Genomic DNA, 27,529 nt, shown 5'->3' on the forward strand with positions numbered 1-27,529 from the left:
AGAGACACTGTTAGTCATTGTTAGTCTGACAGTGATGCTTTCACAACATTGAGTGGCCTGACATGTCAACTTCTGACTCGACCAATCATGTGAGGCTGGGGCGGGGCTATCTGTCTGACTGACCAATAGCAGATGAGGGTCCAAAGGGAGAGTTTGAGTGTTTAAAACGCAGAAATGGCACGCTTCAGGTGTAACATTAAGCCCCTTATACAACCATGGGTCATTTTTCTTCATCCAATAAAACTCACCATGATAAAATCAAGTCCCACCATATAAAACTGCAACAGAAAAATGGTTTGCAAACATGTTGACATTAGTTTACTGTATGGGTTTTTGAGTGCTGCTGCTTTTCAAAAAATGTTCCTCAGTCTTGTTTTCTGAAAAATGCATCTAAATATAGTGAGTTTGTGCTTAAATCAAGGACAAATATCTGCCAATGGAGTCTGAAAATCGATTTGTTTTCCCTTTGAATTAAGATTATTTTTCTGACCCCATTAGCAGATATTCTTGTTTTAAGCACAAACTCACTTTATTTTGATGCATTTTTCAGAAAACAAGGCTTAATATCTTCAGTCATTTTTCTTCTCCAGTAAATGTGTCTTGATTTAAGAATGTTTAGATATTTGTGCTGGAAAACAAGACAGAAACACTGAGGAAGAACATCAGTTTTTGCAGTGAACCGCAGTACGTTGAACACTGATGGTTAGTTAAGCAGCGTTCCATAAAGCTGTGCTTTGGTAAGACTGTCTTTGCGACTGAGTCCCGCGTTTCCAAACTTTTGATGCTGTGGCGTCTTTTTCTGAAGATCCTTCTTGTAGTGCTGGATGTCCAGACTCTTTAGTGACTCGACAGAACTACTGGGACTTTCATCTACGTAATCTCTCCGTAAAGCGTCTTCATCCGTGTTCTGCTTGTCCTGGAAGAAGCTGCTCGTTGAGTCCTGACCAGCATCCTTTGAGCGGAACATCAAGCCCCTTTTCAATGCATTCAGGCTAATCTTTGGGTTCAGCGCGGGACTTGATCCCGCTGACGCAGGGAACCGCAGATCCGGTGCACGCGTGTGGAAGACATGGTCTCCCTCCTGGAAGCTGCTGTAAAGGGGACCCAGTTTGATCTTGGCTGGACTGACCGCAAAGTGCCGCTCTGAGAAACTGAAGGGCGAAGCACGTCCAGGGCTACAGAAGAAGGTGTTCATGTCCTCCACGCTCATCTGCCTCCAGCCGCCCGTCGGATCCTCAGGGTCGTGGACATGTCTGTCCCCGTGAGCTCCAGATACGCTGTAGCCGTGTGCCAGAGAACCGCCATTCTGAGCGGCGTGCTGGAAGCTGCTCGACTTGGAAAATCCCAGATGTTCCTTTCCATATGAGGATGGGTTCTTGTGCTCATAGTCTCCATCACGCCAGTCAGTGAACAGAGCCTGCTGGGATGATGACACTTGAGCCTTCTCATCCGACGCCATACTGAAGCTGGAATAACAGGCCGGAAGAGATCCGAAAGGGTCTTCATGCAGAGAGAAAGTCTGAGGCAAACTCTCGTCTTCCGGGTTGCTGTCAGTGTGTCCTCGGATCTGTCCGCTCTGGTCTGCACTCTGCCGTCGCTCCGGCCAGCGGTCGTGCCGCCGCTCATCAGTGGGACAGTATAGAGCAGTGTCGCTGCAGTATAGATCTGACAACTTATATGCCGCACGCCTCTGAACTTTGTCTGTGCCAGATGGGAATTCTTGAGCTTGAGGACTCGGCGAGCGTGTGACCGGACAGCTTCTCCCGGGCTCCGGTTTCTCCAGGACCCTGCCGATAACAGCAGTGGGAACGGCGTCTGAGCAGGAGTGATGCAGCGCTACGCTCTGCCTGTGACCCTGCTTCTCCATGTGGGAACTCACTCGCTCCTGAAGATCAGCGGGAAGCTGCAAACAATCACAAACAGAGACACCAATGAGAGAAACTCAATAGAGATGTGAAACCATTCATAGAGAAGAAACTCTTTATCTGTTGTCTACAGAGCTCCTAAAGGGACATGGTGATCAAAAATAGTAAAACATTTGCATTCTCTCAACAAACTTTGCGTTTCCCCAGGAAACTTTGCGTTCTCTCACAAAACTATTGCGTTTCCCCAAGAAACTTTGCGTTCTCTCACAAAACTATTGCGTTTCCCCAAGAAACTTTGCGTTCTCTCACAGCACTATTGCGTTTCCCCAAGAAACTTTGCGTTCTCTCACAAAACTATTGCGTTTTCCCCAAGAAACTTTGCGTTCTCTCACAGGACTATTGCGTTTCCCCAAGAAACTTTGCATTCTCTCACAGCACTATTGCGTTTCCCCAAGAAACTTTGCGTTCTCTCACAGCACTATTGCGTTTCCCCAAGAAACTTTGCGTTCTCTCACAAAACTATTGCGTTTCCCCAAGAAACTTTGCGTTCTCTCACAAAACTATTGCGTTTCCCCAAGAAACTTTGCGTTCTCTCACAAAACTATTGCGTTTCCCCAAGAAACTTTGCATTCTCTCACAGCACTATTGCGTTTCCCCAAGAAACTTTGCGTTCTCTCACAAAACTATTGCGTTTCCCCAAGAAACTTTGCATTCTCTCACAGCACTATTGCGTTTTCCCCAAGAAACTTTGCGTTCTCTCACAGGACTATTGCGTTTCCCCAAGAAACTTTGCATTCTCTCACAGCACTATTGCGTTTCCCCAAGAAACTTTGCGTTCTCTCACAGGACTATTGCGTTTCCCCAAGAAACTTTGCATTCTCTCACAGCACTATTGCGTTTCCCCAAGAAACTTTGCGTTCTCTCACAGGACTATTGCGTTTCCCCAAGAAACTTTGCATTCTCTCACAGCACTATTGCGTTTCCCCAAGAAACTTTGCGTTCTCTCACAAAACTATTGCGTTTCCCCAAGAAACTTTGCGTTCTCTCACAAAACTATTGCGTTTCCCCAAGAAACTTTGCGTTCTCTCACAAAACTATTGCGTTTCCCCAAGAAACTTTGCGTTCTCTCACAAAACTATTGCGTTTCCCCAAGAAACTTTGCGTTCTCTCACAGGACTATTGCGTTTCCCCAAGAAACTTTGCGTTCTCTCACAAAACTATTGCGTTTCCCCAAGAAACTTTGCGTTCTCTCACAGCACTATTGCGTTTCCCCAAGAAACTTTGCGTTCTCTCACAAAACTATTGCGTTTCCCCAAGAAACTTTGCGTTCTCTCATAAAACTATTGCGTTTCCCCAAGAAACTTTGCGTTCTCTCACAAAACTATTGCGTTTCCCCAAGAAACTTTGCATTCTCTCACAGCACTATTGCGTTTCCCCAAGAAACTTTGCGTTCTCTCACAAAACTATTGCGTTTCCCCAAGAAACTTTGCATTCTCTCACAGCACTATTGCGTTTTCCCCAAGAAACTTTGCGTTCTCTCACAGGACTATTGCGTTTCCCCAAGAAACTTTGCATTCTCTCACAGCACTATTGCGTTTCCCCAAGAAACTTTGCGTTCTCTCACAGGACTATTGCGTTTCCCCAAGAAACTTTGCATTCTCTCACAGCACTATTGCGTTTCCCCAAGAAACTTTGCGTTCTCTCACAGGACTATTGCGTTTCCCCAAGAAACTTTGCATTCTCTCACAGCACTATTGCGTTTCCCCAAGAAACTTTGCGTTCTCTCACAAAACTATTGCGTTTCCCCAAGAAACTTTGCGTTCTCTCACAAAACTATTGCGTTTCCCCAAGAAACTTTGCGTTCTCTCACAAAACTATTGCGTTTCCCCAAGAAACTTTGCGTTCTCTCACAAAACTATTGCGTTTCCCCAAGAAACTTTGCGTTCTCTCACAGGACTATTGCGTTTCCCCAAGAAACTTTGCGTTCTCTCACAAAACTATTGCGTTTCCCCAAGAAACTTTGCGTTCTCTCACAGCACTATTGCGTTTCCCCAAGAAACTTTGCGTTCTCTCACAGCACTATTGCGTTTCCCCAAGAAACTTTGCGTTCTCTCACAAAACTATTGCGTTTCCCCAAGAAACTTTGCGTTCTCTCACAGGACTATTGCGTTTCCCCAAGAAACTTTGCGTTCTCTCACAAAACTATTGCGTTTCCCCAAGAAACTTTGCGTTCTCTCACAGCACTATTGCGTTTCCCCAAGAAACTTTGCGTTCTCTCACAAAACTATTGCGTTTCCCCAAGAAACTTTGCGTTCTCTCACAGGACTATTGCGTTTCCCCAAGAAACTTTGCGTTCTCTCACAGGACTATTGCGTTTCCCCAAGAAACTTTGCGTTCTCTCACAAAACTATTGCGTTTCCCCAAGAAACTTTGCGTTCTCTCACAGGACTATTGCGTTTCCCCAAGAAACTTTGCGTTCTCTCACAAAACTATTGCGTTTCCCCAAGAAACTTTGCGTTCTCTCACAGCACTATTGCGTTTCCCCAAGAAACTTTGCGTTCTCTCACAAAACTATTGCGTTTCCCCAAGAAACTTTGCGTTCTCTCACAGGACTATTGCGTTTCCCCAAGAAACTTTGCGTTCTCTCACAAAACTATTGCGTTTCCCCAAGAAACTTTGCATTCTCTCACAGCACTATTGCGTTTCCCCAAGAAACTTTGCGTTCTCTCACAAAACTATTGCGTTTCCCCAAGAAACTTTGCATTCTCTCACAGCACTATTGCGTTTCCCCAAGAAACTTTGCGTTCTCTCACAGCACTATTGCGTTTCCCCAAGAAACTTTGCGTTCTCTCACAAAACTATTGCGTTTCCCCAAGAAACTTTGCGTTCTCTCACAAAACTATTGCGTTTCCCCAAGAAACTTTGCGTTCTCTCACAAAACTATTGCGTTTCCCCAAGAAACTTTGCATTCTCTCACAGCACTATTGCGTTTTCCCCAAGAAACTTTGCGTTCTCTCACAGGACTATTGCGTTTCCCCAAGAAACTTTGCATTCTCTCACAAAACTATTGCGTTTCCCCAAGAAACTTTGCATTCTCTCACAGCACTATTGCGTTTCCCCAAGAAACTTTGCGTTCTCTCACAGGACTATTGCGTTTCCCCAAGAAACTTTGCATTCTCTCACAAAACTATTGCGTTTCCCCAAGAAACTTTGCATTCTCTCACAGCACTATTGCGTTTCCCCAAGAAACTTTGCGTTCTCTCACAAAACTATTGCGTTTCCCCAAGAAACTTTGCGTTCTCTCACAAAACTATTGCGTTTCCCCAAGAAACTTTGCGTTCTCTCACAAAACTATTGCGTTTCCCCAAGAAACTTTGCATTCTCTCACAGCACTATTGCGTTTTCCCCAAGAAACTTTGCGTTCTCTCACAGGACTATTGCGTTTCCCCAAGAAACTTTGCATTCTCTCACAGCACTATTGCGTTTCCCCAAGAAACTTTGCGTTCTCTCACAGGACTATTGCGTTTCCCCAAGAAACTTTGCATTCTCTCACAGCACTATTGCGTTTCCCCAAGAAACTTTGCGTTCTCTCACAAAACTATTGCGTTTCCCCAAGAAACTTTGCGTTCTCTCACAAAACTATTGCGTTTCCCCAAGAAACTTTGCGTTCTCTCACAAAACTATTGTGTTTCCCCAAGAAACTTTGCGTTCTCTCACAAAACTATTGCGTTTCCCCAAGAAACTTTGCGTTCTCTCACAAAACTATTGCGTTTCCCCAAGAAACTTTGCGTTCTCTCACAGGACTATTGCGTTTCCCCAAGAAACTTTGCGTTCTCTCACAAAACTATTGCGTTTCCCCAAGAAACTTTGCGTTCTCTCACAGCACTATTGCGTTTCCCCAAGAAACTTTGCGTTCTCTCACAGCACTATTGCGTTTCCCCAAGAAACTTTGCGTTCTCTCACAGCACTATTGCGTTTCCCCAAGAAACTTTGCGTTCTCTCACAAAACTATTGCGTTTCCCCAAGAAACTTTGCGTTCTCTCACAGGACTATTGCGTTTCCCCAAGAAACTTTGCATTCTCTCACAGCACTATTGCGTTTCCCCAAGAAACTTTGCGTTCTCTCACAGCACTATTGCGTTTCCCCAAGAAACTTTGCGTTCTCTCACAAAACTATTGCGTTTCCCCAAGAAACTTTGCGTTCTCTCACAAAACTATTGCGTTTCCCCAAGAAACTTTGCGTTCTCTCACAAAACTATTGCGTTTCCCCAAGAAACTTTGCGTTCTCTCACAAAACTATTGTGTTTCCCCAAGAAACTTTGCGTTCTCTCACAAAACTATTGCGTTTCCCCAAGAAACTTTGCGTTCTCTCACAAAACTATTGCGTTTCCCCAAGAAACTTTGCGTTCTCTCACAGGACTATTGCGTTTCCCCAAGAAACTTTGCGTTCTCTCACAAAACTATTGCGTTTCCCCAAGAAACTTTGCGTTCTCTCACAGCACTATTGCGTTTCCCCAAGAAACTTTGCGTTCTCTCACAGCACTATTGCGTTTCCCCAAGAAACTTTGCGTTCTCTCACAGCACTATTGCGTTTCCCCAAGAAACTTTGCGTTCTCTCACAAAACTATTGCGTTTCCCCAAGAAACTTTGCATTCTCTCACAAAACTATTGCGTTTCCCCAAGAAACTTTGCGTTCTCTCACAGGACTATTGCGTTTCCCCAAGAAACTTTGCATTCTCTCACAGCACTATTGCGTTTCCCCAAGAAACTTTGCGTTCTCTCACAAAACTATTGCGTTTCCCCAAGAAACTTTGCGTTCTCTCACAAAACTATTGCGTTTCCCCAAGAAACTTTGCGTTCTCTCACAAAACTATTGCGTTTCCCCAAGAAACTTTGCGTTCTCTCACAAAACTATTGCGTTTCCCCAAGAAACTTTGCGTTCTCTCACAGGACTATTGCGTTTCCCCAAGAAACTTTGCGTTCTCTCACAAAACTATTGCGTTTCCCCAAGAAACTTTGCGTTCTCTCACAGCACTATTGCGTTTCCCCAAGAAACTTTGCGTTCTCTCACAGCACTATTGCGTTTCCCCAAGAAACTTTGCGTTCTCTCACAAAACTATTGCGTTTCCCCAAGAAACTTTGCGTTCTCTCACAGGACTATTGCGTTTCCCCAAGAAACTTTGCGTTCTCTCACAAAACTATTGCGTTTCCCCAAGAAACTTTGCGTTCTCTCACAGCACTATTGCGTTTCCCCAAGAAACTTTGCGTTCTCTCACAAAACTATTGCGTTTCCCCAAGAAACTTTGCGTTCTCTCACAGGACTATTGCGTTTCCCCAAGAAACTTTGCGTTCTCTCACAAAACTATTGCGTTTCCCCAAGAAACTTTGCGTTCTCTCACAGGACTATTGCGTTTCCCCAAGAAACTTTGCGTTCTCTCACAAAACTATTGCGTTTCCCCAAGAAACTTTGCGTTCTCTCACAGCACTATTGCGTTTCCCCAAGAAACTTTGCGTTCTCTCACAAAACTATTGCGTTTCCCCAAGAAACTTTGCGTTCTCTCACAGGACTATTGCGTTTCCCCAAGAAACTTTGCGTTCTCTCACAAAACTATTGCGTTTCCCCAAGAAACTTTGCATTCTCTCACAGCACTATTGCGTTTCCCCAAGAAACTTTGCGTTCTCTCACAAAACTATTGCGTTTCCCCAAGAAACTTTGCATTCTCTCACAGCACTATTGCGTTTCCCCAAGAAACTTTGCGTTCTCTCACAGCACTATTGCGTTTCCCCAAGAAACTTTGCGTTCTCTCACAAAACTATTGCGTTTCCCCAAGAAACTTTGCGTTCTCTCACAGAACTATTGTGTTTCAAATTGCTCTCAAATTATTTTTTGTAGTTAGTTTAGTTTAAGTTTTAGTAATTTTATGTACTTTTATCATTTTTATTAGTTCAACATAAACTTGAAGTATTAATCAGTTCTAATTTTCATTTGGTTTTTTTTCATTTAAGTTTCTCATCTAATATTTATATTTAACTATTAAATTTTCATTTAAATTAATGAAAACCATTTTTAATCTAACCATTTTTTAAATATTTGTTATAGTTCGTCTGTTGTTAACAGTATCAACACTGATCATGATGCTAGAAAACAGCGCTGGTTACACGACCTGAATGAGAACAGGCATCAGCTCTGGAGGATTCACTGATTGTACGATCACATCTGAGCTGTTTTCTGAACATACATGAGTGAGTTCCTTTTTTCTGATAGATGGAAACGGCACAAATGATGAATCATGAGGGAAACCTTCATCCTCAATCCATCTGAAGGACAAGAGCCCTGTTCTCTCTCTGTGATTAACATGAAGCGACTTTACTCTGTCAGCAATAAAACCAGCACATTTCTCTTTCTGCCAACATCAACAGCAGACTTTATATTCAAATGAAACCCGTCAGGCCTCCGGCAGAAAGAGAAAGAAAGGAACCAACGTATTAGAAACCTGCGACCGCAGAATTAAAGTGAAAAGGATTCGCTGCGCCTCTGACTTTCTTTAAGGTTGTGCTATTTTTAGGATCCCTCTGAGAAAGAAAAGTGTGTGTGTGTGTGTGTATGTTCAGTGTGAGTGTGAGTGAGTGAGAGTGTGTGTGTGTGTGTGTGTGTGTTCAGTGTGTGTGAGTGTGTATGTGTGTGTGTGTGTGTGTTCAGCGTGTGTGTGTGTGTGTGTGTGTGTGTGTATGTGGTTCAGGTAAACCCTATGTTTATGGGCAGTTGTGGCCTAACGGTTAGAGAGTCAGACTTGTAATCTGAAGGTCATGGGTTCGAGTCTCAGTACTGACAGGAAATGTCTGTGGGGAGAGTGAATGAACATCGCTCTCTTCCTCTCTCATTACCCACAACTGAGGTAAGACACCAATCCCTGTGTGCCGCAGCAAAAACAGCTGCCCACTGCTCCAGATGTGTGTGTTCACAGTGTGTGGAAAATGAGGAAAACAGCTTATAAATCATACAAAGTGATGTTTTTTGAAAAATGTAAAAATGCAGTAAGCTTTTTGTAAGAGGGATAGAGGGATGTCTATGGAAATTTCTCATAGAACATGGAAATCCAACGTGTGTGTGTGTGTGTGTGTGTGTGTGTGTGTACCTCAGACAGTCTGTGCGATCTGTAAGGAGATTTTCCGCACTGGAGCAGCTGAGCTGCCAGATTACAGTCTTTCCTGTACAGATCCTGCAGAGAAACACAAACCGTTATTGCCGTTATAAACCGTTACTTACATGATTTAATTTGACAAATGATTATTCAGTATACAATGCAAACATTTACTGACAAATGTCTTTACTCATTTCATTTGATCTGAATTTGGCTGTTTCGACATGCTGATGATCCATTAGTCTCTTGAACTCTCTATATCTCTGAACCACAAGTGTTTGAGAGGGAACACTGGCTCAGTGGACACTATCTAGTGAACCTAGAGAGAAACCATGTGGAGGCTGAAGCAGCAGCAGCTTCATCACAGAGATCCCAGCGTCAGGAACCTTCAAAGAAGACTTCCTGCTGGCAGAGGATGACTTCCTGTGAGCCTGTGGGATGATGAAACATTCAGCATCGTGTGTTTCTGAGTCGTACGTACGTTATCCGCTCGCAGCTTCTGGATGGTGATCTTGGCGTCCACCAGGTGTTTATTGAGCGTGACGATCTCTCGACTCAGAGATCTCTTCTCCTCTTCGTAACGCTGAGTCTGAAACACAAAGACACACATGCTTTAATCTGATAAATGTGAATGATTTTCTGTAAAGCTGCTTTGAAAGAAAATGAATTGTGAAAAATGGTGTTCAAATACATTTAACTTGACTTTGACATGGAGATCTTCATTCACAAGCGTCTGTTTGTATGTTTGAGTTTTGGTGAAACTTCACATTTATTGAAGAAAGCCTGCGGAGCATCAGCAGTATTTGCATATGATTAATGGGTTTAATTCAGCAGGATTTATTTCTGCAGAGCTCGTTCTCTTTGAGACTGCGGATCTAATTAACAGATGCTGAACTCACACATGACACACTGACTACAGCGTTTAGACTGAAGGAGTATTAATATAGACCAGACTTTGATTCAGCCAGTATTTCATGATGGTTATAGTTCAACATTTTCAAATAAGATGATTAAAAGATGTTAATTTCCCAATTACACTTGTGTCTTTTCTAGAAAGATCATCAGAGATCAGGACTGGATTGAAGCGTTTCGACTCTGACAGACTGTGATTGTTGCTGAATCACAGGTACGTGTGTGTGTGTGTGTGTGTGTGTGTGTGTGTTTCTGGTTGGGTCTCAAATCCCCCTTGAGACAAGTATTCAAAAACCGAAGTCAATGAGGCTGAAAGCGTCAGATGCTCAGAGTGTCCGTTGTGTTTCTCGAGGCTGAATGTGTTTTTGTTGCTCAGACTGTACGAGACGCTGTCGCTGCAGTTCTTCTGCTGCAGATGAAACTGAATTTTAACAGTGATGCGTGACGCTGCCGGTCATTTGTGTTTCACTGAGAAACTCTGACTAACGAGGACACAGAAAACGACACATTCAGGAAAAACACTGAACAACATCATTAGATTCAGTCCTGAAGTCCAAAATAAACTCATGGGGTGAGAAAAACTAAGCTAATTCAAATGTTTTTTCTGACCCCATTGGCAGATATTTGTTCTTTTTTATACATTTCTCTTCTTCTGTCATTTTTCTTCTCCAGTAAATGTATCTTGATTTAAGAATGTTTAGATATTTGTGCTGGAGAACGAGACAGAAACACTGAGGAAGAGCATCATGTTGTGCTGAGATGTGGTCGTATCTCCTCGTCACATTCGTCTTCATCAGTTTATGAACACTGTAACTTTTTTGTCGTCATTGGTTTATTTTCTCTAAATACCTTCTAAATGTACATTACGTTTCTTTACATTTATGCATTTAGCAGATGCTTTTATCCAAAGCAAACAAAAACAATTCGTCAAAGAGCCAACAATATTCATAATATACTTCATTTTTGTAATTCATAATATTCATAATGCAGATGAAGCACAGGACTTTAAGAGCACTTGATCTGAAGGTTTCCATCTGTTCATTCTGTAGGAACTCAGCCCTTCTGACCTTCATTTCCATTATAACTTAAAATTACATATCAAAAAGGTTATTCACATTCTATTCCGAGCTCGTCTCGGGTGTGTGCTGCAGATGGAATTTTCCACATCGAGAGGCGAATCACTTCTGAAATCACATCCGTCACAATCTGGGCCGTGAACAGACATCAGAAGCTCTAGCCTTTCTATACCTGTCTGCTTCAGAAGATGGACAGAAGCTGAAACTGCATGTGAGGCCAAATAATGAGTATTGTGGGTAACAGTTTACAGTAAGGTCTCATTTGTTAAGATTAGTTAGCTAGTTATGGTAGTTCATGTTAGTATCAGCATTTACTAATATGGCTGGGCTTGCTTGTTTTTTTTAATAGCAAAAACCTCAAAAGTTCTATTTTTGGCAATTGTAAAGACTCTTTCACACCAGAAGTGAAATGAATAAGCCTCAGGCTGAACAGTAGAGGGCGCCGCTCAAACAAACCTTTCAGCTGATAAATCTATGAAAAGCAAATATCTGCTCACATTTAGTCTAGGACTACAATAAGCATCTCTGCACCTTTTTTTATTTTTAGGAGAGATGTCAGTACATGGAAAAACCTGAAAAAGTAACTCAGGTAATTTGTTGTAAATTTGACTACTAGATTACGTAACTCAATTGTAATGCAACACTGGTCAGCAGTGTAACACTGTGTTGAATGAGCCTCTCTTTCTTGTAAAACCTGCAGGGAGTGAATTGTGGCCTGAACCGATCAGTTCCTCTAATAATCTGAGCTGAAACGACACAAAATCACTCGCTGTGCATCAAGTTGATGTTTAGATTCTGTAAATGGCTTCAAACTTTTATCTGATTGAAGATGAAACGCTTTCATTACAGGACCATCGCTGTGATCCGTCTCTGATTGTGTAATTGCTCTGAGAGTGAGAATCTTGTGAGGTTATTGATCTCCTCCATCTCCCTCTTTATCTCCTTCATTTCTCCTGTTAAATTGAGCTCAAACACATCGAGCACATGTTGCTCACTGAGTGATGCTTGTTAATGTTTGTTCATAACTTTGAGAGAACCTTGCCAGAACGTTCCCTGTTATCAGGATCAGTGTTTGTCTATGAAGAGTTACTGTGGACCTATAACACAAGATGTAATATAAGTCTCTGGTGTCTCCAGAATGTGTCTGTGAAGTTTCAGCTCAAAATACCCCACAGATCATTTATTATAACTTGTCAAATTTGCCCCTATTTGGGTGTGAGCAAAAACACGCCGTTTTTGTGTGTGTCCCTTTAAATGCAAATGAGCTGCTGCTCCCGCCCCCTTTCCAGAAGAGGGCGGAGCTTTAACGGCTCGCGCTTCGGTCGCTCAACAACAACAAAGCTGGAGAATCTCACGCAGCCAAAATGAGGATTGTCAGTAACGGTGTTCAGCCTTACATTGTTCAAACCGGAGTCGACACTGATGGAGAGACTCAGGAAGAAGTTACAACTTTTAGATGTTTCTGAATGGTTAGTGGATAAATTTATGTAGTTGCTGTGGAGTTGATTAACTCATGTTAATCTTTTGTGCAAAACCTGTATGGACGCCCACTATACATAGCCGTACACACCAGGCTAACGTTTATGATTGCTATCAAATGCTGTGAATGATCTAATATTTTTTCCAAAATATCGCTCGGACAGAAACACTCATTTTTTATTAATGAAGCTTGTCAGGGTCAACTTCAGGCTATCCAAGCTAACGAGACTCTAAATAGTGTTCAGTGCTCGTCTGTGCAGACAACGACAGAACAGTTAACATGCTTTGATCCAACTTTTGTCATGGCGTTAGAACTGGCACAACGTTGTCGCTTGTGAAAACAAAATGGCGGCGCCGTGGGTGGAAACATACAGATTAAGGGGCGGAAATATTATAATAAGATCCTCTTCCTACATCACTAGAGGAGCGAAATCTGAGTGGCTCGTTTTTTCACATGCTTGCAGAGAAAGGTTTAGCAAACAAAGTTACCTAGGTTTTCCTTTTTCATGTTTTCTGGGTTGGTAGATGCACCGGGACACGATTATAGCACTTAAACATAGAAAAAGTCAGATTTTCATGATACTGAATGTCCCCTTTAAAGTCATCTGGTTTAAAGTGAATCAGATCAGGATCTCTTACCGTTCTGTGGATTTTCTCCTCCATGTCCTGGTTTATTCTCTGTAGTGCCGCGTAGCTGCTCTGAATCCTGCAGGAGAAATGATGATGAGGATGATGAAGACACACTCTCGTCTGTCATGAGTTTACAGTGGGTGTTATTACAGTTGTTTTTGCTCCAGTCCTTGAGCTTTTATATTTGTATTTGGTTAAATCTTGTGTTTCTGGGCATTTAGACTGTTAGTTTCAGATCACTTTAAGCACTTCATACAGACACAATATTAACTTCTGGAGAGTTTCCAGATCAGCTCATTCATTCAGTGACCGTCTTCATGTCGTGTTTTCTGACCTGCGCAGTTTCTCAGTGAATTTTTCCAGTTCCTCTTGCGCTCGTCGAAGCTCCGTCTCCAGATACTGACGAGTCGACTTAAACTCGCTCTCCAGCAGCTGCAGCTTGCGTGTGGTGCAGCCGAGACGCCTGCGCAGATCCTCCTTCTGCTCCTGCACTGAACTGCACACACACACACACACACACACACACACACACACACACACACACACACAGACAGACAGATCTCTTAATTTTCTTACTCCAAACTTTTGAATGATAGTGTATGACGGTTTCCACAAAAATCTGAAACTGTTTTCAACATTGATAATAATCATAAATGTTTCTTGAGCATCAGATCATCATATCAGAATGATTTCTGAAGGATCATGTGACACTGAAGACTGGAGTAATGATGCTGAAAATTCAGCTTTGATCACAGGAATAAATTACATAAATTACCTCAAACACACTCTTGGATCAAAAGCACTAAACATGATTTATTCATTTTCATAAGCCTGAGATATTAAAATTTTACTTTAATGACCTTCAAAATCATAAAATGAAAGAGAAATAATTATGATTGAGCCGTGTCACATGACTGCTTGTTTCATCTGATTCCACACCAGTTAAATCACTAGTATCAACTGTATGTGAAAGATAAAAACTAAAATAAACTCTAGCGTTTGGTATTACTAGAAATATTATTGGTCGGTTCTACCAAAGTATTTAACTTTAGTAATTAACTCTAACCCAGCTAACGGGGAACGTTCTGGGAAGGTTCTCTCAAAATTATTAACAAACATTCTTCCAGTAACGTTAACAGAACGTTCATTCAAAGTTATCTGATCTTTAACAATGTTCTCAAAACGTTAGCACAAAAACATTATTTATACATTGTTCATGGAGCATTTTTTCTGAAATGTTTTAGTTGGACGTTCATCTAATGTTTTTTAAATGTTTCTACTTGTTTCAGAACGTTTAGAGAACATTGAAAACTAACATTCCCATAATGTTTGAAGAATGATGAAATGAAATGTTTTCTTAACGTTCACATAACCAAGAAAAAAAAATAGATGTTTTGAACGTTCAAAGAACATTCAGAAATAACGTTTTCATAACTTAATGGCAATGTTAGCGAAACGTTCTTAGAGCATATTTTTATTTAAATTAAGAGCCCTTTACAACAAATGTACCACAGTAAAATGAGAGACAGACAGGAACAGTGATGATGAGGGTGAGACTGTGTGTGTGTGTGTGTGTGTGTGTGTGATTCAAACGTATAATTTCCAGTTAGAGAAAGCTGTTTTTCATTTGTCTTTAATGTTCACTGTGGCGATACGGATCAGGAAAGGATGTCACTGATGTCTAGCTTTCCGTAACTGGATTTGAGTGGCGTTTACCTGCCTGACGGATCGATCATAACAGGGTCAGATGATCAAGAGTGCAGATGACATTTAGATGAATGGATTGATGGATTGAATCTCTCTCTCTTCACTCTTACCTTCTCTTCTGATGTTTACCACCATTTCTTGGTGCTTTTACTGCAGTTTTCCCAATATAAATCTTTTTCATGTTTTTCTTAGTGTGTTTGTGAGTGTTTCCTGCAGAATCACAAACAGACACACAGACGGATGGACGACCGGGTCAAGAATATTCAGCACATCATTGTACAATATCACAACAACATACAGACACACACGAGACACACGTGCTGTTTCCTTAAAACTGCAGGTTTGCATTACAGACGTATTCTGAACATTATTATTTGTCTTCAAAACCATTCGCTTCACCAGAGCTCTAGTCCTGTCAGACTGACGCTCAGGCCTGCGGTTGTTTATCAGCTGCTTCACACTGGAGCTCTTTTGTTTTGCTCCTGTTTTCTTCTCATCCTCCACACGTCAATGAAACAGAGTTTCTGAAGCTTGATCCTGACAGGTTTCTGTGAAGCTGGAATAACAAATAAACATGTTGCTAGTGCAGAAAAACACCAGAGACACGACCGTATGACCATCTGATTCACATCAGTGACGCGTGTCTCCTACTGGCAAAAATCACCGCTGCTCTCAAAAACATGATGCTTTTGACTGGTTTCATACATTCTTAAATCAGGATACTTTTACTGGAGAAGCAAAAGGACTGCAGATATCGAGTCTTGGTTCTATGCGTCACTTGTTGATTGGATGTTGAGATGTGGGCGTGACACTCAAAAATGGAGGCGGGTCTGAATGTGAGCTTGCAGTAGATTGTGAGAAAGGGGCGGAGTTTAAGCACACTAAATGAGTGGAGAAGACCAGCATACGTCACCTGAGAGAAAGTCTTTTCACTGTAGAATATTGCAAGATCAAAAAAAGTCTTATGCATGGATGAATAGTTCAAAATAAGATAAAACATGCATAAGACAGTCTGCAGATTTACAGACTGTGGTCTAATATTTCAGTATGCACTCAATGAGCTGCATGAACCATCAAGTGTTTCTGAAGAAAAACATCAAAAAACAACCTGAAAACCTCCAATCCTCAACATCTAATGAAGCCCCAGGCATTTATGTCGTACCTGTCAGATGCTGCTCTCTGTAGCGCTGTTTAAAGTCACCATAAAAATCAAAACTGACTTGTTTTTTATGGAATATTGCAGTGTTTATTCTAAATAATTTATCAGCATCATTATTCCTGGTAATCTTGAATCAGAATATCTTCTCCTCCCTCCTCCCTTCAGCATCTCTTCTCTTCTCTGATGACGAGGGAGGGGCAACCTGTCACTCACATGAGATCCACCAATAGCAAACCACAACCATCCAATCAATTCCCCACAGACAAAATCAAGCCCCGCCCTACATTTGTTCTTGTTTGAGAAGTGTTTCACTCAGATATGTCACAATAGGGAAGAAAAGACCAGCGCAACTTCCCTTTCATGACAACTTTAAAAGAGTCTCAATCAGAGCGGAAGAAGATCAAAAACATGTGCTTGGTTTTGAGGGAAAAACATCTGAAAATATCCTCACAAAAAACAGTAAACAGAAGGCAGCACAATACTGCTAATCTGCTTTCTATTCGCACTTCTGTTTCTGTGGGTCTCTGGAATTGTCAGTCTGCCGTCAACAAGGCAGACTTCATTCCTACCTTTGCAACTCAATCCATTCTCAATATCTTGGGCTTGAATGAGACCTGGATTCATCTCCGCACTGGTATTTTCCCTCCCACATTCAAGCAGGCTCGGGTAACCCCACTGCTTAAAAACCCCACATTAAACACTTAAGTGACTTGTAGATACTTACAGACCTGTCTCTCTCCTACCGTTCATAGCGAAAACACTTGGACGGGTTGTTTTCAATCAGGTATCGTCTTTCCTCTCACAGAATAACCAGCTGGACGTCAACCAATCTGGTTTCAAGAGCGGCTATTCAACCGAGACTGCACTACTGTCGGTCACTGAATCCCTGTGGATTGCGAAGGCTGATTCCAAATCATCAGTTTTCATTCTGCTGAATCTATCTGCTGCCTTTGACACAGTGAATCATCAGATCCTTCGGTCCACCCTCTAATCATCACAAGAGCTCCACTTCACTGGTTTGAATCCTATCTCACAGGTAGGTCTTTCTGGGTATCCAAAGCTCATCAACTGACCACGGGGGTTCCTCAGGGTTCAGTGCTTGGACCCCTCCTCTTCTCCATATACACTACATCACTGGGTCCCATCATACAGGCACATGGTTTCTCCTACCATTGCAATGCTGATGACACACAACTCTTACTTTCATTTCATCCAGCTGCACGAATCTCAAGCTGTCTGGTGGACATCTCGGCATGGATGAAAGAACATCACCTGCAGCTCAACCTGGCAAAGACTGAGCTTCCGACTCTACAGCATGATTTCACCATCCAGCTAGGTACATCATCAATTACCCCATCAAGATCAGTCAGAAATCTTGGAGTAATCTTTGATGACTGACCTAACCAAGTTCAAGGCATTGACGCTTGCTTACAGATCTACCTCAGGCTCAGCACTCCTACTTCCACTTGCTCTTATGATCTGTAAATGAGCGACGGCTTGTGGTACCATCACAGAGAGGCATGAAATCATTCTCCAGAAAATTTTTGTTCACTGTTCCTTGCTGGTGGAACAATCTCCCCGCCTTCATCCAGAATGCAGAATCCCTGACAATATTCAAAAGACAGCTGAAAACTCATCTCTTCCATGAGCACTTAACCTCATCATAAAAAAATAAATTCTATGCTTTCACTTTCCCTTAATCCCTCCCTATTCCAGCTTATGCTACTCTAAGCAATGTCTGAAACTTAGTATTATGAGCACTTCTTGTGTTTATTTGCCTCTTTAAGATAAATCTCTTGCTGTATTCCTCATTTGTAAGTCACTTTAGATAGAAGTGTCTGCAAAATGAATAAATGTAAATGTAAAAAAGGATCATTTAGAGCTCATGAATCTCCATCAAATGAGCAGCGTTTACTCATCATATTGAAGCACAGAAGTACTACTATCAGTAACATCATTCTCCAATAGTTTACAAGATACAGTACCAGTAAGATATTAGACTCAGAGAATCTCAAACACACAATGAAGTGCAGTCAACTCACACATTAAAACATGCAGTTCTTCCCGTGTGTCCACTCACCGTCTGTAAAGCTTGCGTGTCATGATCAGATGAGCGTGTTCTACCTCTAAACACACGTCAACATTCACACAGCACGAGACGAGCCTGAGCTCAGACTGAGACGCTACAGAGACAGAAGGAGGGAGGGAGGATGACCGACACATTCAACAGAAGAGAAGAGAAGAGCGTCTTTACCTGCTGCCACAAGCGTCTCCATCAGAGACCTGAAGAAACAGATGGAAAACACTGACAGTTATTCATTTGACTGACAGCTGTCATCAACACATCACACAAACCTTCTGTTCAGGAACCATTAATCACTGCTCAGTCAATAAACATGAATCGCTGCTCGTTTGTTTGGGGAGATACTGAGTGACGAATGACAAATGTGCAGACAGACCAGTGACAGGCTTGAGATGACATGCTCTTAATAATTATGAGGGTGAATTTAAATATTTGCATATATTGTGAAAGAAAGAATATTTTCATTTCTGCAGAGAGAAGATATTAGATGTTACTGTAGAGCAGCGCTCGTCACTCGTCTCAATCACACACACACGCACACACACACACACACACACAAATAGATGAATTCAGGGAATCCAAATCTTTTTTTTTTCAGCTGCAAATACAGTATTTAGTAAAGTAAACTGAGATTTTAATTCATATTTAAATAACTGGTTTAAAAGTTTTGGTCTGTGAGATTTTTTACAGGGGTCATGAACTGTATTGTTTTATAATGTTTCCTGGGGTGCACTTATAATGTTAGTATGCTTTTTACATCAAAAATTGTCATAATTTAGAAATAAAAGGCATTTTTCATATCCTGATTTTATCCTCTGATTTGAACACTCTGTTTTAAGGGGCGTGTCTGCTGTGAGACTTCAGAGGAAACGCCCACTGCTGTGATTGGCTGACATCTTTGCATATGAAATAGCTAAGTATTATTCTCTTGAAAACTTTTAGCATGTTTTTACTATTACATTTCTCAAGGTTAACTAATCGTGAAAAGTGTTGATTATAGCATTATATTGAGATCTATGGCATTATATTCAGATTGTGACATGAAAGGTTGCAGTGATGAACATGTAGTCGATCACAGACATGTTGTTGAGCTCATGAAAGCAGTGATCTCGTCATTGTAACTCAGTTTCTACACACAAACGAATGCTTTTATCATAACTAACAGTGCAAACGTGATGTAACTAAGAGATTTGTTATATATAACGGGAGTTTTGGCGCAAGTCCAGAACTCAGTCACTGATAAACTTGTGCTGTTTGATTGACAGCTCCAGCGACTGTAAAGGTAGCATTCTTTGATTAATTTCTATAATTAATTGTATAATTTAATATAATTTATATAAATTGAAAATAAGAAAGCTATGAAATATATATACGAAGTAGCTATTAGAAACTAATTTAACACTGAATCTGAGGAAAGTAAGCAATAATTTGTAAATAAATAAATGACAAGCGTCAATAAACATTTCACAAATGCACCCACACATGCACACACTCTCTGTCTCTCTCACATACACACAGTTTCAGTGTGTTCACACCTCGTGCAGCGTCACTCTGGGACGAGCATTTCCTGCAGAACATCTTCATAACGCAGAAACCAAAGCTGTCATATGGCAACGATCCACTGTTCACAAACACTGAATAACTCCCTTCACAGCTGAACGCTCATCATTCCCTGTCACACACTGTTTTCTCAATGCATTTATTTCTGAGTGACAAAATCGCTTGTTATCCAGATGGTCTGAATCCATCCTCTGTCTGCCAAACCAGCCCAGACTCACTGCTTCAGTCGCACTGCTCGTAATGCAACAGAGAGATTATGATGATTTCTTCTGTTCAGACGTTGTTGTGGCAGTGAGTCGATCCACGGTTTGTGTCGTTTCTGTTGTTCCAGCACTGCACAGCCTTTAAGATGACATTTGCACTTCCATTCAAAAAAGAACCAAATGAATTATTAATAGGGCTGCTGTTCCCCGGCAGATGAGAGAAGTGTGTCCAGACAGTGGCGGCTTCAGTGTGAATAATAAGAAACGCTGATGTATTTTTAATGTGCTGTCACAGAGCAGCGATGGGCTCGATTACTCCTGTGACCTCAAAATAACGTTTGAGAAGAGCCTTCCACATTGTTTTAAAGGATGAAATATTTTATAAAGCAAAAGTAACTTGCATTTGGTCACTTGCCAGCTAACAGGGAACGTTCTGGCAAGGTTCTCTCAAAGTTATGAACAAACGTTCTTCCAGTAACAATAATAGAACGTTCGTTAAAAGTTATCTGGTCTTTAATAATGTTTTCAAAACATTAGCACAAAAACATTATACATCGTTCATGGTGAATTTTTATTTTTTTAGTTGGACGTTCATCTGTTCCTCAAACGTTTTTTAAATGTTGCTGGTTTCAGAATGTTTAGAGAATGTTCAAAAGTAACGTTCCCATAATGTTTGAAGAATGATAAAATTGAATGTTTCCACATTCAAAATGTTAAAACATTTTGAACATTCAGAGAACATTCAGAAATAACGTTTTCATAACTTAGTGGGAACGTTAACAAAGCACTTTGGTCACCTGACATACCAATACAGCAGAAAAATCCAAACCAGTTCCTTCAGAAAGGAAACAAAGAGCAACAGGAATAAATGAGCAATCAACTAATTCATTAGCGATTCAAAAAATGAGCTAGAACACAAAACATCTGACTTTTATAGTTGTAATGCAATTGTTTCAAGCCCTATTTCAACAGGGTTTATGGGTCAAGACTCACCGCGATGCTGCTCACAACGGGTCTCGGTAGCGAGGTGGAGCGGTACGGCGGTTGCGGCGCCCCGTCTGAGCGCTTTGAAACCAGACTCGTGCATCTGCGAGAAGATTCGCCTCTCAGCTGTAAAGTTCTATTCTCCACGTCTCTTTGATGTGTGGAGCTCACTTCATCTTCCCTCCTTACTCGGTCGATGTCAGTCTCTAGGTAGGTCCTTCCTAATGTTTCCGATTCCTCTTGAGTCTTTCTCAGGGTCTCGCTGGCGTCCAGAATCTTGCAGCTCGGCATGCACTTGGCCCACTTGTACACAGAAACATTGGCAGAATCCCTACTGGAAGCAAACCAAGTCCTGCAGGTGAGGGGACTGGAAACTGGAGTTAGATTTAGGCATTGGAGAGACGAAGTTACAAGCGGCTCCTTCTGACGGACGGGCGCGCCGAAGGCTTGCAGACACTCCGGGTCCAGCACCCTGCATGTCACTTCATCTAGAAACTGAGAGAACTTGAGCTTCTCTTCTATCTTCTGCTCTAAGTCAGTAGATGCTGTAGAAGCAGTGGAAGATGTCGAATCCCTGCGGTCTTCCACCGCCTGCTCCTCTCCCTCCTGGCTCTCTGATCCTGGACAGCTGTCGGAGTTCTGGTAGCCGGTCTCTGAATCGCTCGTACCCCCTGGTTGGCTCGCCGATCCGGCGCGCACCCGGAAAACCTCCTCGCTGTGCTGCTTAATGGAGCTACGCAGCAGACAGGTGGCGCCGGAGCTCCAGCTGTTGGTGTCCCAGCTGTCGTCCTCACTGGAGCTGCCGCTGCGCAGGCTGGGGCTGGAGCTGCGCAGGCTGGAGCTGGAGCTGCGCAGACTCAGGCTGGAACCCTGCAGTGCCGAGGATGTAGGAAAGCTCTTGAGGCTGGTCACCGAACCCTTTAGGCTTGACAGGGATCCTTGCAGGCTGGAGACCGAGCCCTTCATTGAGGTGGAACCGTGTAGGGTGGGTGAGGAAAGGCTGGACGGACAACGTGGCGGCGGCTCTTCGTCTAGGTCGCATCCCGAGAATACAGGACAAGAGGCAGTGGATGAACAGGAGCCGCGTTCCTGCCTGCCGGATGCCGTCTTGGGCCTCGGCTGCCTCTTTAGGGTGGATGCCGTCCCGTTGACCATAACCCCTCTTCCTGTTTTCGACGAGCCGTTCTGCATCTTTTGTTTGTATGGAAAACTGGATCATGATGAGCTGGGCTGGCCAGATTTTGACAGTCCTCCCTTGCACCGTCGCCCTACATGCAATTACCTCCTGTGACGAGTGGCCGAACTGACACACTTTCTAAAACGCTCTCCCAGCTCTGCAAGGACAAACACGTACATACGTTAAAACATACTGAATATTAGGTGAATAAACCCAGTCTTTGTTGGTTGGACACACAGAGAACAAACCCTGTGTTCTGATAAAGTCTAACAGGAGTTCTGGTTAACTTTCCAGGTCAGTTGCTCTTTAGAGCAGGACATTGATCATGATGCCACATGATGGACGGGATGTGGGGCAGAACTTGTGTTCCATAAATCGATTCTTCATTGGAGTTTGTTGTGTGGTCAGTATGGCTGGGTGATGAAGTCTCTCTTTATGCTTGTAGATTAAACTATAAGCTGAAGGCTACAAGCAAATCATTTTAAGGCTTCATTTCATGTAGTTTAATGGAGCATCAGAGCCGAGTGCAGCTGAAGAGATGAAGATGATTCAAGGTGAAGATGTAAACCTCAGTATATATTCAGTTTAAACTAGAGACTAGCTGAAAGCAATGAGATTATGTGAGGTAAACAGACAGAAAACTGTAAACACATTTCATTATCAAAACGGCAACAAACACACATGAAGGAAAACTGAATCAATTGTGATAAAAGCATAGTTTGCTGAAAAATTATCATTCTATCAACATTTACTCTCCCTCATGTCTTTCCAAACCTGTTCAGGACACAAAAGAAGATATTTTAAGGAATGTTGGGAGCCCTTTGACTTTGACATTGACATTGTAAGGACAAAACAAAACGAAACACTGAGACATTTTGTGTTGCACAGAAGACAAAGTCATACATGTTTGGATTGGCATGTGGGTGAGTAAATGGGTGAACGATCCCTTTAAGGTAGTCGGTTCAATCTCTCATTTACAGAAAGTTTAGTGCCGTATCGACTAGTGAGAGCAACCTATTGAATCAGTGATGAAGGCTGAAACTAAGAAACATCTGGGGCACATAAAACATATCTGTAGTCTCTTGGGTCATTGTATGCCTATGGAATCACATAAATTTAACACAATTGAATGGAACATTGTTTAGAATGAGCGATGACTGAACCGGTGACTGGCAGATTCATCAATACACACATCAATAGACCCTTAAGCAACATGCTGAGCAGCACATAGAGCTTCAGCACAGAAGAATCTGTCTCACACACACACACACACACACACACACACACTGAACATCTTGCTGAGGATTATCTCTGATGTCGTGGGTCATTTGTATATAGAGCGTTAGTATGCAGGATCAGCACTGATCAGGCCAAACAAACCTCTGAAGACTGTGAACATTCATATTATGCTGTTTTTACATGTTTGAATAGTTACGGTTATCTGAGCAGATACTCTGCATTAAAAACATGACTTTCCCAATCCCTTCAATTTATATATATATATACTTTCACCTGCTACCTGTAGAAATCAATTATCATAGGGAAGATTAGATGAGTGTGTGTGGGCATGGTATCATTTCAGCACAGCTTCCTTCTGGATTCTTTTAGCTTCCTGTGTGCAAATATCATCTGAAAAGTTAAAGGATCTTGAATCTCAAGGGAAATTTCAGCTGCAGTGGGAAGCCTTCATTAAAGTCAATGGAGTGAAACCCTCCTGTAGTGTGAGAGACGTACGCGGATGATCGCTGTTTGTTTTATGCTTTATGATCAATAACTTTCTTAAAGAAGCCAATGAAGAGATTCAGAAGCAGAAATCAGATACTCAGAAACATCTGTGCATGTTACTTTACTGTTCAGAAAAGGGTTTGAATCTTCATAAAACATTTGCGAATAAAGCAGCGTTTCCATCTCGTGTGTTCAAGAGAACAAAATCACTTCCTGGGAAAAATATCAGTAATATAAGTTTCTTCAATCGGGCTCTTTTTATGTGATATCCCAAAATGCGCATTTTGTGGATGGAAACTTAACTAGGGATTTATTCATATATAATTTCAACACAGATCCAACATTTAATCATACTGCAATTACTCATTAGTCACCAAAATTAACGTGTGTCTACCTCAATTCGTCATCCAAAGCAACAACAACACAATCATACTAAGATATTAAAGTATTATCTCGAATGAACACAACCATATTTAACACTAAGCAGCCTATGAAACAGCTAGTATTAACTGATCGATCACATAACCTGAAACACTGTCACAGGAGATTAATTTGTATCACACTTTCACAATATATTTATTGTTTCAAAGCAGCTTTACAGAAAATAGTGCCTTGATGGGACTGTGACAAAGGAATCTTTCATAATTGTTAATTTTCTGCACATATCATCATTCATCTTGCATTAATGCACTTAATTTCCTTCTACTCGTAAAACTGTGAAAATGGCAACGAGTGACACAAAATCAAAAAATATCTTGCAGCCAATTTCTTTTTGGGATAACGCTATAAATGCTATCGGTTGTTTAATGCCGGTTCTGTGGGGGTTTATGACCTTTCACACGCTGTCATTTGCATATCTCACACTGATCTTCTGGAGTGTGTTTCAGCGTCCTCTGGTGGACGACAGTGAAGCTGCTGCTCTGATGTCAGATATCAGAGTTATAATATGAGATCAGAAGCCCTGAATATGGATTTGGGCCAGAATGCAAAATGCTCAACGGGGTCTACTTTCTTTTCAGTTCTCATTTTAGTTTCTGGCACGATGATGATACACATGAGAGCCAATGAAATGTATGTGCAAGTTCTGCTCCGCCTCTTTTCCTTATATGGCGCTAAATGGAAACAGAGTTTGCATGTGTATCGGGGAGAGACTCGCTCCTCATTCAAAGCTTTATTATGGCTTACAATACAGTGCATGAATCATAGAAACATGTCATCGGCTACTTATCCACGTATTATCCATGCTGATCAATCATACAGTACACATCAGTACCAGGGAATGTTCTGGCAAGGTTGTCTCAAAGTTATGAACAAACGTTCTTCCAGTAACATTAATAGAATGTTTGTTCAAAGTTATCTGGTCTTTAATAATGTTCTCAAAACATTAGCACAAAGACATTGTTTATGTTTTTGAATGCTTTATTAATTGAACTCTGTGACAAAATATACTCTTACACATAGACACACATTCAGTCAGTGATCTGATATGTCAAGCTGCATGAAGTTATTACAATAAAACACTGTGATGTGCTTCATGTGAAGAGAATCGGTGTAATTCATGAGCACAAACGCGTCACAGAAGAGTCCAACTTGTTCAGATATAGATATTCAGTCACACCTGTTATTGTAAAATAATGTTCCTTGTGAGATAGTGGGATCTAATTCTCTGTCATATATCGGTGTGTGTGTTAAGCTGAAAATAGACCAGGGGAATGTGGTCGCTCCCCCTGTTGCCATGACAACCGCTCCCTGCATATGTATAAAAACTGGCTCGTATCCACCAGGACCCAATTATTTTTCAGAGGTACGAACAACAAAAGAGATGCACTGATGCACAGAATACATATATATCTGAGAATGAAAATGAGATGAGCTGAGAGATCTGAATGAGTTTTGAGGTGAATATTAAAAACATGAAGAGTTTTCAGCAGCTACAGGTACTTGATCTGTTTCTGATAACAGAGATGTTTGAGATGTGATCGTCTTTATCGTGAAGGACAAACACAGCTGCTGTTCTGAGGTCAGTTTGGGGGCAGTTGTGGCCTAATGGTTGGAGAGTCGGACTTCCAACCCAAAGGTCGTGGGTTCGAGTCTCAGTACAGACAGGACTGAATGAACAACACTCACTTTCCTCTGTGTTTCTTCATAAATTGGAGCTCATGTGTCCTCTGTATAGATCAGATGGTCTTTATGACTGAACCTCATTACACTGGAGGTTGTTGTATATATATTTGTATATACAGTTAGAGTTACTTATGGGAAAACTCCTCTCTGTGTGTGATTATTTGTTAATCGTGCTCTAATCAATCATCAGACAACAAATCTTTCTAATGACATATTGATAGTGCTGCCTTTGATGTTTTGGATCCCACTGACTTTTACTGTATGGACAAAAATCTTCAAAAAACATTCTTCAAAATATCTTGTTTTGTGTTGCACAGAGGAAAGAAAGTCATGTAGTAAATAATGGCAGATGTTGATTTTTGGGTGAACTATGCCTTTAATATTAACATTATGATCTTATAAAAACTCAGTTTCATTGTGGATATGATGTGGAATTAAGTTTCAAAAGTCATCCATCACACTTCAGTCATTACAGCAGTTTTACAGCAGGTCGTCATCAGTCGTCAGTAAAGTTCCTGTCAATAAAGTATAAATGAAACTCTAAGTGTTTAGAAATATGATTTTCTAATGAATGATGTCAAAGATGAAGAGCTTAATAATATGCATAAGTATTTTTTTCCAATTAAGACTCAATTATGACTTGTAATAATCATCACGGTGGTCATTCCCAATCTGATCAAATCTTGCGTCTGACAGTCACTGGGTAATTATCTCACCTTCGTTCAGCACTTTCATTAACACTAATGATGCATGTGTTGATGAAGTGAACATGGGAAACACGCAGAACGGACCGCTGCTCAAAAACAAGGAGAGAATCTCACCGCTCATTATAAACACTTGACAGTAGTTTATAATGTGTTTAGTGCCTTACAGACAGACGGATGGGAATGAGATTCAGTGATTGTTGTGTCTGAAGCTCTTGTACCTGTCGAATACTGATGTTTCCAGCTTCTCTTTCTCTGAGGATCATCTCTCATCTAACCCTCTGTGTTGCTCACATTGATGTTTTCCTCCTTCTGTTTGACTCAGTCTGGATGTCCATTTTATATGCCAGTAATACTAATAATATTACAATATCTATGCATATGAAAAACAGTGCACATTCTAATGCAAGCATGAAGAAGATTAAATCTGACTGGTGCGGTGATTGTGTATGTGATGATCTGCCTCATATATTTCGTGATTATGTTGATTCTGTCGTCTGCCCGAGCTGAGGATCCTGTGTTTTCACACTGAAACTCTGAGCTGCTGAGATTCACAGAGACAGCTTCAGTGATGAATCTGCAGGTCGAGCTCATCTTCACATGTCAGATATTTGAGCGATTGGGTTTATATCATCATTTTCTGCTTGTGGTAAAAATGAACCTGTAACTCTTCACAGGGAATGCAAGAAACTTGTGCATCAAAACACAGGATGAGATGTTGAGCAAATCTCAATTGTGTGATTGTTTATGGGTCATTGACGAATAAGGTTTTTAAAAGTGTAAAAAAACATAATGGAGATATAATTAATTTTGAAGTTTATTAAGTGTTAACAATGAGATCATGTGGTTTTTATAATCAATTAACACTGCTTTTGTCATTTTTTACAAGATTGACAAAATTTGATACCAAAAAAGTCATTCGGTTTAACCAAAATTTCGGTTTTACCGAATGACAATATTTTCAAACAATGCTAACAGGCTGATATCTAGCTAGCTAGCA

At 41.3% G+C, this 27,529-nt stretch overlaps 1 protein-coding gene across 3 annotated transcripts; it reads right to left on the bottom strand.

Moving 5' to 3' along the window:
- Window positions 1-46: 46 nt before the first annotated feature.
- LOC127498159 (brain-enriched guanylate kinase-associated protein) lies at window positions 47-20,172 on the bottom strand. Of its 3 annotated transcripts, none has more exons than XM_051867179.1 (7): window positions 19,588-20,172; window positions 14,921-18,252; window positions 13,438-13,599; window positions 13,113-13,179; window positions 9,488-9,595; window positions 9,001-9,084; window positions 47-1,903 (listed from the first exon to the last, which is right to left on the bottom strand). In XM_051867179.1, the coding sequence occupies exons 2-7, from the start codon at window positions 14,989-14,991 to the stop codon at window positions 704-706; spliced, it is 1,692 nt and encodes a 563-aa protein (XP_051723139.1). In that variant the 5' UTR covers window positions 14,992-18,252; window positions 19,588-20,172; the 3' UTR covers window positions 47-703. The 3 variants fall into 3 exon arrangements, with proteins under 3 accessions (XP_051723139.1, XP_051723140.1, XP_051723138.1); XM_051867180.1 differs by having other exon boundaries at window positions 18,224-18,252; window positions 19,588-20,145; XM_051867178.1 differs by having other exon boundaries at window positions 13,438-18,252.
- Window positions 20,173-27,529: the final 7,357 nt, after the last annotated feature.

This window comes from Ctenopharyngodon idella, chromosome 17 (assembly GCF_019924925.1).
Source record: "Ctenopharyngodon idella isolate HZGC_01 chromosome 17, HZGC01, whole genome shotgun sequence".
In the NCBI taxonomy this organism is placed as follows: domain Eukaryota; kingdom Metazoa; phylum Chordata; class Actinopteri; order Cypriniformes; family Xenocyprididae; genus Ctenopharyngodon; species Ctenopharyngodon idella.

What these genes read in the sequence shown, in the direction of transcription:
- LOC127498159 (XM_051867178.1), bottom strand. Translation starts at nt 13,754, where the DNA reads ATGATTATTATCAATGTTGAAAACAGTTTCAGATTTTTGTGGAAACCG. An exon ending in TTCACTGAGAAACTGCGCAG is followed by an intron (nt 13,180 to 13,437) that starts GTCAGAAAACAC and finishes TTTCTCCTGCAG; the next exon opens with GATTCAGAGCAGCTACGCGG. An exon ending in AGGAGAAAATCCACAGAACG is followed by an intron (nt 9,596 to 13,112) that starts GTAAGAGATCCT and finishes TTTGTGTTTCAG; the next exon opens with ACTCAGCGTTACGAAGAGGA.